The 11095-nt window shown below is 47.3% G+C and overlaps 1 protein-coding gene across 2 annotated transcripts; it reads left to right on the top strand.

The window, feature by feature from the left end:
• The first annotated feature begins 2240 nt into the window (after window positions 1-2240).
• Window positions 2241-8709, top strand: LOC119329327 (disease resistance protein PIK6-NP-like). Of its 2 annotated transcripts, none has more exons than XM_037602342.1 (4): window positions 2241-2811; window positions 2913-3311; window positions 6256-8201; window positions 8309-8709. In XM_037602342.1, the coding sequence occupies exons 1-4, from the start codon at window positions 2384-2386 to the stop codon at window positions 8332-8334; spliced, it is 2799 nt and encodes a 932-aa protein (XP_037458239.1). In that variant the 5' UTR covers window positions 2241-2383; the 3' UTR covers window positions 8335-8709. The 2 variants fall into 2 exon arrangements, with proteins under 2 accessions (XP_037458239.1, XP_037458237.1); XM_037602340.1 differs by having other exon boundaries at window positions 2243-2811; window positions 6256-8216.
• The last annotated feature ends 2386 nt before the right edge of the window (window positions 8710-11095 follow it).

Genomic DNA, 11095 nt, shown 5'->3' with positions numbered 1-11095 from the left:
GCCGTCGGCCATTTTTGCGGCGACTCTTCCAGCTGTCGCCGCCTCCACATCCGCCCAGCAACGCCGCCCCTGTCCCCAGGCGCCCACCGCCGCCGGGGAGCGAACTAGTTCCCGCGCCGCTTCCCCCACCGCACAGCCGCCCGCAACCAAGAAGACGCCTCGCCGCCCCCGCCACATACGACCGGCACGCTCGTCGGACGCCGTCACACTCATCGGACGCCGGCAGGGCAACTAGCTGGTCTGTGGGCGCCGCGTCTCCCCTGCCGTCTCCTTCTTCAACGCGCGCAAACTGTTCGACAGTTTGCCAAGGTACGAAAATGGACTCCGCCGATGAGTGTTTTTTTCCAAAATTTCATTTGCGACTCCGACGATTCGTCGTCCCACGGTGAGGAGGAGATATTGGCTGCCGTGTTGGTCCATCACCACCTCAACAGCCAGCGGCCGTTGTTCCGTGGCTCCATTCCGGGCCACCTTCCGACGTTGAACCGCAATCGAGAGAGCGGACATTTCCTTCTTTGGAAGGACTACTTTGATACAACAAACCCGTTGTTTAAACATAAAAAAATCCGCCGCCGTTTCCGTATGAGTAGGCATCTTTTCAACCGTATTAGAGAGGGGGTGGTCGGCTATGATGACTATTGCGAGTGAAAGAGGATGCCGTCGGCAAGATCGGTTTCTCCTCTTATCAGAAATGCACTGCCCCATCCGAATGCTTGCATACGGAGTGCCCGGTGATCTCATTGACGAGTTCGTCCGTATGAGTGAGTCTACATGCCTAGAGTCCCTGTATAAGTTCTGCAAGGCTGTTATTGCTGTGTTTGGCCCTGAGTACTTGAGAGAGCCGACAACTGAAGATACATCCCGTTTGTTGGCGACGAATGCCAGAAGGGGCTTCCCAGGGATGCTTGGCAGCATAGACTGCATGCACTGGGAGTGGAAGAACTGTCCTTCTGCTTGGCAAGGGCAATATAAGGGACATGTCAGGGCTTGCATTGTCATACTAGAGGCCGTGACATCTCAAGATCTCTGGATCTGTCACTCTTTCTTTGGCATGGCTGGATCACACAATGATATCAACGTGCTTCAGCGCTCGCCGGTGTTTGCTAGGCTTGCCGAAGGCAACAGCCCACCGGTGAATTTTACTGTCAATGGACACAACTACGACAAAGGATACTACCTAGGTGACGGTATCTATCCTCAGTGGACCACTATTGTCAAAGACAATACCCAACCCTGTCGGAGAGAAAAGGAAAAGATTTGCCCAAGAGCAAGAGAGTGCTAGGAAGGATATCGAGCGTGCCTTTGGTGTTTTGCAATCTTGATGGGGCATCGTTCGGTATCCTGCTAATATCTGAAGCACGCAGAAACTGTGGGAGATGATGACTGCTTGTGTGATCATGCACAATATGATCGTAGAAGACGAGCGCTCGGAACGTCTGTATGATCAAGGGTTTCAGTTTCAGGATGAGAATGGTGTGCCTGAGCATGGAGTAGAAGCAACGTTTGAACAGTTCATCCAATTTCATCAAGACATGCGTGATTGAAAAACTCACGTGCAGCTGCAAAATGATTTGATTGAGTATATGTGGGGTCATGTTGGCAACCGATAGATGTATCTTCTTTTATTAGTTTGCAAAACTATGAAATATTTATTTTTATTTTTATTTGTATCCGGCTTGTAAAACTATACTATTTTATTTGATAAACTATGCTATTTGACAATATGTTTGAATGCAAACCAATATAATATTGGGTAGCCAGCCGACCATGCAGGCACGTATGGTTCGGCGCATTGGGCGCGCTGTCGACTCAAATCTAAAAAAGGACGGACGTCGGGCGGGCGACCGACCCAAATGGATAAAAAACGGACGAAATCGCTATCCATTTGGTTCGCCCATTGGAATTGCTCTGACTGACCGCCAAATGGAGACGCGACGGACACCGAGTGAACGTGCGGCGTGTCCGCTTCACATCTGCGCTGACGTATTTCAAACCTAAATTTAGGTAAAAAATGAATCCGTATGGACATATTTTGGGAATGGGTCGTCACGTTGCGACAATATTTTTATCCACAACGACCTAAACAAATGCGGGCAGATGATATGTATCGCTGCGTTGGAGACGCTGTTAACGGAGCAAAGTAATTGCTGAGGCAAGTAGTCGACGAGACTGTAGAAAGAATCCACGCTTTATATCTTGAGCAGTAAGTAGCACATGTGTCCCTGCAAAGCTGTCTTCGTGCTGTATACCATGTGAATCGCTTTGTCTTGTCGGCTCCATAGACAAAGGATTCTTTTTTCCCCTGCTCTCCACTGCCATCGCCATCTGCAAGCCCAAATCAACACACACACACACACAGAGAGAGATAGAGAGCAGAGCAACAATGGCGGGAGTTCTGGTGAGCGCATCCACAGGGGCAATGGGTTCCCTCCTCCGGAAGTTGGGAGCTATGTTGACAGATGAATACAAGCTGCTCAAGAACGTCCGTGGGGACATCAAGTTCCTCAAGGACGAGCTGGAGGTCATGTGCGCGTTCCTCCTCAAGATGTCAGATGTGGAGGAGCCTGACGAACCAACAAAGCTGCGTGTGACGGCGGTGCGGGAGATGTCCTACAAGATAGAGGACAACATCGACAAGTTCATGGTCCTCGTGGAACACGAGTCCTCCTGCTCCGAGGCGGCTCATGGCGTCGCCAAGCTCATGGACAAGTGCAAGAACTTGCTGCCGGACATCAAGACCCGCCGCAGGATCGCCAAGGAGGTCAAAGACATCAAGAAAGAAATTAAGGATGTCAGCGACAGATTTTTAAGGTACCAGATCTGGTTCTCTTTACAGTACTATTAGTACCTACCATCAGATTTGCGACTGAGCAGATGCTTCCATCCATCTATCCGATTTGTTGCCACTCAAGGTACAAGATTGACGACTCCTCCTCCTCTATGCCGGCAAAAGACAAGGTCGACCCTCGACTTCGTGCAGTCTACAAAGACGCCACAGAGCTCGTCGGAATTGATGGACCAAAAGATGAACTTGTCAAGTGGCTGAATGAGAAAGAGGGCCAATCACTTAAATCTGTCTCTATTGTTGGATATGGAGGGTTGGGCAAGACCACACTCGCCAACCAGATCCGGGTCAACCTTGGAGCGACCTTCGACTGTGGGGCTTTTGTCTCGATTTCACGCAAGCCTGACATGAAGGCGATATTAAGATCTATATTATCACAAATCACCAAGAAGGACGATGCTTGCTCAAGATTAGATGATATACAACTCATCATCGACAAGATTCGAGAATTCCTCCAAGACACAAGGTATGTATGTGAGATCTACTACGAAGTAACATTGCTTAATTAGCTCATGCATAATCCGTTGCCTAGAATTTTGCTAATGAAGATTGCTTTGTGTGATTTACATTCGTAATCAACTTGTATGACTGCGCTTAAACTTTGAAGTCATTGTTCCTTGCAACTTATGTCGATCTGTTCACTAGAAGATATAGCTAAAATCTGTATGCCGATTTCTGTCGCCACACATTTTTCTAATTGATTGCCACAGGTTTGTCAAACTTGCGGCTATGTTCTGTTTATTAAATAATTGTGACATGGCGCTAGTGAAAACAATAAAGTACATGCAATTCCCTTTTTTTTTTTTTGTACAGGATAAATATCCGCACGCACTACATGACTGCACATATATCTATCTTCTAAGGACCCAAAGCGCTTGCATGCGCAGACCACTGTTACCGGATATGCAGTACATTAGGTTTGTGATTAGCCACTTTAAGAACATAGGGTTTCTAGAGGCTATAAACCTACGGTTGTCAGTATTATAATCCTGAATGGATATCAAACATTGAAGAATCTATATCCATAACACAAAAAAGAGAAAAGGGATGAATTAATAGAGGAATTAATCATGGTCAGATCGGACCAGCCTGACTAGCGTAACATAATGATAACCGTAGTTTGTTGCTTCTTTCCTGGTTTCGTAGCAATTTGCATGACGAATTGAGGCGCAGTCGCGCAGACCCACTCAATATGTCATCCTACCAATCATGAGAAATAACTTGTTACCAAAAAGACAAAAGAAAATAGGTAATCCCCATCATTGTTTCGATATCTATCCTCTTGCGAACATGCTATTGGCAGTGGCAAAACATTGTACCTTGCCACTGGCAACAGCTGCCTTTACTCGGCCTGAGCATTCATATTTTTTCCTCTTGGTTGTTAAATCTTGCTATTTTTTGTTTGCCTTCTATGGCAATCTTTTTTTTTTCTTATATTGCCACCAAATTGTATCTAAGAGCAACTCCAACGCGCCGACGCAATTTTTGTCCATTTGAATCGGCCAAGCTGACGGGGGTGTCCGGTTTTGCCTTTGGGTGCGTAGGCGCGCCCAACGCGGCCTACGCATTAGTCCGCGTGGGCATTTATAAAAAACTTAAAAAGCTTAAAATAATTAAACATAAATAAAAATGCATATTAAAGCCAGTCAAAGTCCACATAGTTAAACATAAAATATTAATCAAAAACAGCCGCCCCAGCCCGCAGCACTAGGCGTCTTCATCGGAGGAGTGGGTGAGGTCGAAGAATGCCGGCGGCTCAGCCCACGGAAAGGCTGCTGGTGGGCAGCCAGCGCCGCCTGCTCCGTTGTCTGCTGCTGCGGAGGCCCGGCCTGGCGCCGCGCGCGCCTCCTCCTCGCGCTCCCGTGGCTCCTCCTCATCGCGCGCCCAACGAAGTTTTGGCGCTCCTCCCCCTCGGGTTCCCGCTGCATGCGGACCTGGCCGTCGTCCCGCTCCTCCTCCAGCGTGCGGTCCTTCCACGCCATGAGGTAGGCCGCCTTCTCCTCCATCACGCCCAGCCAAATGGGCGGCTCGCTCATCCGCTTCCAGACGACGCCCTGCCATTGGTAAACGCCGGTGGGCGCGGGTGGTGCTAGCGCTGGTGCGGGCGGTGACGATGTGGCCGGTGGTCCCGGCAGGTAGACACTGTAGATGGCGGCCGATAGCTGCAGCATGTCCTCAAGGCCAGACCACCAGGAGTCCTCGCGCTGGGACTCCTCGGTGGCATGATGGGTCCCCTCCTCCAAAGCCTTGAGGAACGCCGCCTCCTCCTCACCTACTGTTTGACCACTGGTGGCGGCGGTGGAGGGCAGGCTTCGAGCTGGACGGCGCCGCGGAGGCGCACATGGTGCTCGGTGGTGAACCAGATGTCTCAGTTTGGGAGTCTGGCGCGTAGGTGGGGTCACGGCGCTGCTCTGGCGTCAGGAGAGCACGCCGGGCCCGAATCTCGTTGGCGCGCGCATGCTCGGACTGTGGCACGGCCGACACCGGAATGTGGTGGGGGTTGAGGTGCCAGCCGTGGGGGAAGTTCACGTCCGGCCACGGCAGCGAGACGTGGTACTCCCAGTGGTACTACGCGTGGTGCACCGGGATGTACTGGCGGTCCCGTGGCGCTGCCGCCCTCCCGTCCCGCGGCGCCGACACCAATGCGAACCCCTTCGCTGCCAGCCTCACCGGCCCTTGCAACGAGCCGGCCTCGTGGTCGTGCTTGCCTTGCTCTTACCTTTGCTGAAGAAGCCCATGACGGCTAGGGTTTTCTGTCGCCGACGAGGGAGCAGATGCATGTGGACAAGAGTGGGAGGAGAAGTGGATGAGGCCTGCCCTGCCGCACCCTTGCAATTAAAAAGGGCATGGTCTGGACGTTTCTAGTCACTACCATGCGGGCCCGAGGTAGGTGGGCGGCATTGACTACGTCTGCTGTGGTAGTTGGCTGGCAGTCACGCCGGCCCGAGGCGGACATCGAGCGGACGCGCCACACGTCTGTCTCGTGTTCGTGTGAACGCAAATCAGGCACAAATTGGGGCTGGAAATGCATTCACATGGATGCCGAACGGACGTGATTTGGGTTTGCGTCCGCGCGTTGGGCCAGCGTTTTTGTGCCTTTCGACCCAAACGGACACGCGCGGACCAAATCCGTTGGCGTGTTAGAGTTGCTTGTACCTACTACTATGTGTGGAGTTGTTATCTTTGAGTTTCTCCCCCATTTGTAGCTGTGTATTATTGTGAGATGCTCTCAGGATTTCACTTATTTTAGATAATGACAACTTTCTTGATGTTAGACAATTACATCAAGGTGTATTATATCTAGGATGCACACAGATGTGACATTGTTTCAGGATTTTAGGTTACTTGATAGGTGTTACTATAAATATCTAATGAGCTGTAATGTGTATGTTCATGAAACTGTATTGCAGGTACTTTATCATAATTGATGATATATGGGAGTTAGGAACATGGGAAACTTTGAAATGTGCATTTGTCAAGAATACATTGGGCAGCAGAATAATTATCACAACACGTATAGTTGATGTTGCCAAATCTTGCTCTCCTTCTAGTGAAGATCTTGTCTATGAGATGAAACCACTCAGTGAGGCTGACTCAAAGAAATTGTTTTTCAAGAGGATATTTGGCTGTGAAGAAAGCTGTCCTGATAGCTTGAAAGAAGCTGCCAATGATATTTTGAAAAAATGCCGTGGTCTACCTCTGGCCATCAATGCCATTTCTAGCTTGTTGGCCACAACAAGGGAAACGAAAGAAGAGTGGGATCGGGTGCGACATTCAATACACTCTTCAAAGGTCAAAAGTGATATAATAGAGACCATGAATTACATATTATCCCTTAGTTATTTTGATCTTCCCCACCACCTAAGAAGCTGCTTATTGTACCTGGCTCTGTTTCCTGAAGACCAATTGATTGGAAGGAAGCGGTTAGTACGCAGATGGATTTCTGAAGGCTTTATCCATGGAGAAAGTGGACAAGATCTTATGGAATTAGGAGAGGAATATTTTCACCAGCTTGTAAACAGAAGTCTAATACAGCCCGACTACATAGGGTATGACGGCAAGGCAAAGTATTGCCGAGTCCATGACACCATCCTTGATTTCCTAATTGAGAAATCCTCTGAAGAGAACATGTGTACTGTCCTAAAGAAACAATGCAAGCCTAATGGCATAGTTCGTCGGCTCTCTCTAATGGGGAATGAGGATGAAGAAATCGTGGAGCAATTGGATCTGTCACACGCTCGGTCAATCAGTGCTTTTGGGGATATCAAGCTATTGCCTTCGCTTGGGAGGTCAAAATGCTTGCGCGTGCTAGACTTGCAAAACTGCGGTCAGTTGAGAAATCATCATATCAAGGACATTGAAAGACTCTATCAGCTGAGATACTTGGATATCTCTTTTACAGGAATCACGGAGCTTCCCAGGCAAATTGGGGAGTTGCTGTATCTAGAGACGCTAGTTAGTACATCCTCTGGATTACGTGAGCTTCCTGAAAGCACAAGTCGGCTACAACGACTGGCACGTTTGATTGTTGACTGCGATTGTAAGCTTCCAGATGGGTTGGGAAACTTGATAAACTTGCAAGAGCTTGATTGCATTGATGGCTTGCAGTTGAAGCATGTGGAAGAGCTCGGCAAACTAACAAATCTGAGAAAGCTGAGTATTAAATTGGACACTGATGGGATTGAAGGCAACAAATTAGAAGAGTCCAAGGAAAAGCTGGTGTCCTCTCTCTGTAAACTGGACGAATGCGGCCTCCGTTCCCTGAGTATTGATTATTATCCGAGAGAAAAGCCGTTCCTCCCTGCTTTGGGTTGTATCCAGGAGGTTTGTGTATATTATGGACAAGATATCAGCCGGATTAGCAGATGGCTCTTGTCACTTCCCAACCTACACACGTTGTTTTTCGAGGATCCCAAAATGGAGCAGCAGGATATTGAGATGATTGGATTGATACCCAATCTGATCCATTTGATACTGTCTTTAAGCGAAACAGACGATGCTGGGCGGCTCATCATCAGGCGTGAAGGATTTCAACAGTTGCAGAGTTTTGGGGTTTACGATACTCGTATGGGAGTTTTAATGTTTGAACCGGGGGCTATGCCGAGGCTCAAGGAGCTTATACTCTACGGCTTCATCGGAAAGCCCAAATCTGGTGCGGTCGATTTCGACTTTGGCATCCAACGCCTCTCCAGCCTTGCTCGCCTCACTGTCGGCTTATCCTGCGTTGGCTCGACGGCGGCAGAAGTAGAGGCTGCGGAGGATGCTTTCAAGAGCATGGCCGACGCGAACCCCAACCGTCCAATACTGGAGATGACAAGACTTTATCCGCAGAGTATGTTACGAGACGAGCAAATAGATATGGCAGGCTCAGGTACTATTAACAAGTTTGTACTTTTTGTCTTGGTGAGCAGTAGATCAAAAGATGTGCACATGCTTAATTCTTTTTCCGGTCATCTATTTCAGCTACAACGCCGGCCGTCAAGTCCTAGATGCCTAAACCGAGATGCGCCTTTGGTTATGGAGCCCAAGTCACGTACTCTGATTGGATGCTGCAACAAATGAAGCTCCACATTTCTATTCGGGCTACCTCTTTGTCGCAAAGCTGGTGTACTCTTGTGATTTGTGTTGCGCAACTGATTCTTCTGTACATGTCTGGAAGTATCACGAATTAGTGGAATGATTAGGAATAAGTAAGACAAGTATCACGAATTCAGAGTCAGATGCAATTTTTTTCTTTTCTTTTGGGCATAAGTAGATTGTCATTTGAGTATTTTTTCCATTAATATTTGTGTATTCTTAGATTGAGACTTTGATATGTAACCCAGATTTCTGTTGTTAGGAAAGACATACCGTGTAGCTTATCAGAAGAAAAGATCTGGCGTGCATCTATATTCTATAACCTGTATGCAGTAATCAGATCCACATTTGTTCTATATTCATTGTGCCCTTGGATCATACTCACTGCCATAGTTAAATGTTTGTGAGGACTTGTTGTCTCTCGATTGTAACCCTTGTAATAAAACTCCCATATGATTTGCCAAAAAAAAAACTAGCATATCACTGTTTTTTTTCACATCCAAGAAAACATATATGGAGTAATAAAAAAAATTCAACTTGGATGAAAAATGTGAAAATGGCCAAACCATAATTAAATAACATCATTAGATTGTTCCCTGCAAAAAATACATCATTAGATTGTTAAATATAATTGAACCTTTTGTTGTCTTTTTTCTAACATGCACGTGGCGGTCAAAGATGCGTATTAAAAGACTATGTCAGCATGTTTATTGTGAGTCTTGGTATGAATATTGGTCTGTCCTGATTCATCCATTTTGCCTGGCAACATTTTCTATACAAAAATGTAATTTGAATTAACATGCAGACGACTGTCAAAGATATACTACTGTACATCAAAGACCACGTCAACGCGTAGACAGATTTGTGTTTACAAACTAGGCGGGTAGTGGGAAAGGATCCCATATATGTTGAATTGTTGATTATCCACTTTTACTAGGAACGGATCCCAAGTTCGCCCCAGAAGCCGTTATTTGAAATTAAAATTCAGCTAAATTTTGACGAAAATGACACGAATTAGGACCAAATTCAGGAGTAGGGCGTTTTGGTGAGCGAGCTCCATGGAGCCCTTTATTTTTGAAAAATTCAAAATTCAAACTTTTTTACTTCAAAAAATTCTGAAAATAAATATGCAACTATACACGGATGAAATGTATGTGTGTGTAAAAAATCAAGATGAAATACTTCGAAATGCTACCTGTACAAAAAGACAAATTTCTGGACTTTGAGCATAAATAGTAACATGTGTTAAAAAGTCTCAGATTTGTCTTTTTTGCACAGCCTTCATTTCAACGTATTTCGTCCTAAAAATTTACACACATGTGTGTTATGCCTCCATGTATATCTGTATTTTTTTTTCAGTTTTTTTGAATTGTAAAAATATGAATTTTCATGAATTTTGTGTTTTTCAAAAACCGGCCTCTATGGAGGCCGAGCTCCAAAAGGCATTTTCGCAAATTCAAGCAGTTTTCATTCATTTGTACAAATTTAATAGACATAATTAAAAAGCTAAAAAAACTACACCGCCGACGCCGCCTACTGCATGCCGAGGAGGCGGTAGAAGGCGGTGTAGTCGTCGCCGTCTTGGACGCCTCCGTCCTTGCTGCAGCCCTGTCCTGGGTGCCGAGGCGGACGGGGTTGGACGGCGCTGGCGCCTCATCACCGCTGTCATCGAGGATGACGACGCTGTCCTCGTCCCGGCCGCGGCGCCGAGCGGCGATCTCCTTGAGGGCGTAGCGCTGGCGCTCCATTTCATCCCGGACATAGTCGTCTCGCGCCCACTGCAGATCGGTCTCCAGGTCGGCGGCCATGTCGATGTGCAACATTTTCCTCTTATAGCAACCGACCATTGTAACCCTAGGTACCCCGGTATCTATATAAGCCGTTGGGGTTAGGCCGTATATAGGACAACTTAGAGACACATGATCTCAAGGTAGATCAATCATGTACTCGTTACTTCCCAATCAATACAACAAAAGTAGGACGTAGGGTTTTAACTTTTCGAGAGAGCCTGAACCTGGGTAAAACATTATGTCCCCTTGTTCATGTTACCATCGTTCCAAAGCTATCAGATCGGGACCCCGTACCCGAGATTTGCTGGATTTAGCTCCATCACTAGGTCGATAGCATAGCCAGATTGGATCTACCACCGCACCACTGCGGATGAGCCGATATGCCACTGCGCCATCTCAGATGGGACGGTCTGTCACTACACCGCCACGAATGGGCTGATATGCCACTGCACCTCCACCTTTTGACGGAAACTAGGTCGTCGACAATCACATGTGAAGAAGTGTTCAAGAGTCGGCGTGCTCGCCGAGGTGAACATTGCGGCGGTGGTGCTAGGGTTTGGCCTGGCATCAGGGACGGAAAGGAAAATGAATATGTGGTACACAAAGAGAAGGAAAAGGGTGTGCCCCCTAGGTACTCACTGAAACCGCCACACCGCCTCCAATCTTTCCTACAGGCGGTTTCAGATTTCCTACCGTCGCAGAGCTTTTTATATGAAAGAAATAATCACTTTGGTGTGGGTGTTACAGGCGACTTTGTTATGTTTGGTCACAACCGTTTTCGAGGCCCGCTATTAATGCTTGTTTTTGTACTAGTTACATTGGATTGTTCAAAGCTTGTGAATGAAATGAGTTGCCAATGAATGGGAAGGCAAGGAAAAAAGAG

The sequence above is a fragment of the Triticum dicoccoides genome, chromosome 7A, assembly GCF_002162155.2.
Source record: "Triticum dicoccoides isolate Atlit2015 ecotype Zavitan chromosome 7A, WEW_v2.0, whole genome shotgun sequence".
In the NCBI taxonomy this organism is placed as follows: Eukaryota; Viridiplantae; Streptophyta; class Magnoliopsida; order Poales; family Poaceae; genus Triticum; species Triticum dicoccoides.
Note: the sequence above shows the minus strand (reverse complement) of the source record. Positions and strands in the feature narration are given on the sequence as shown.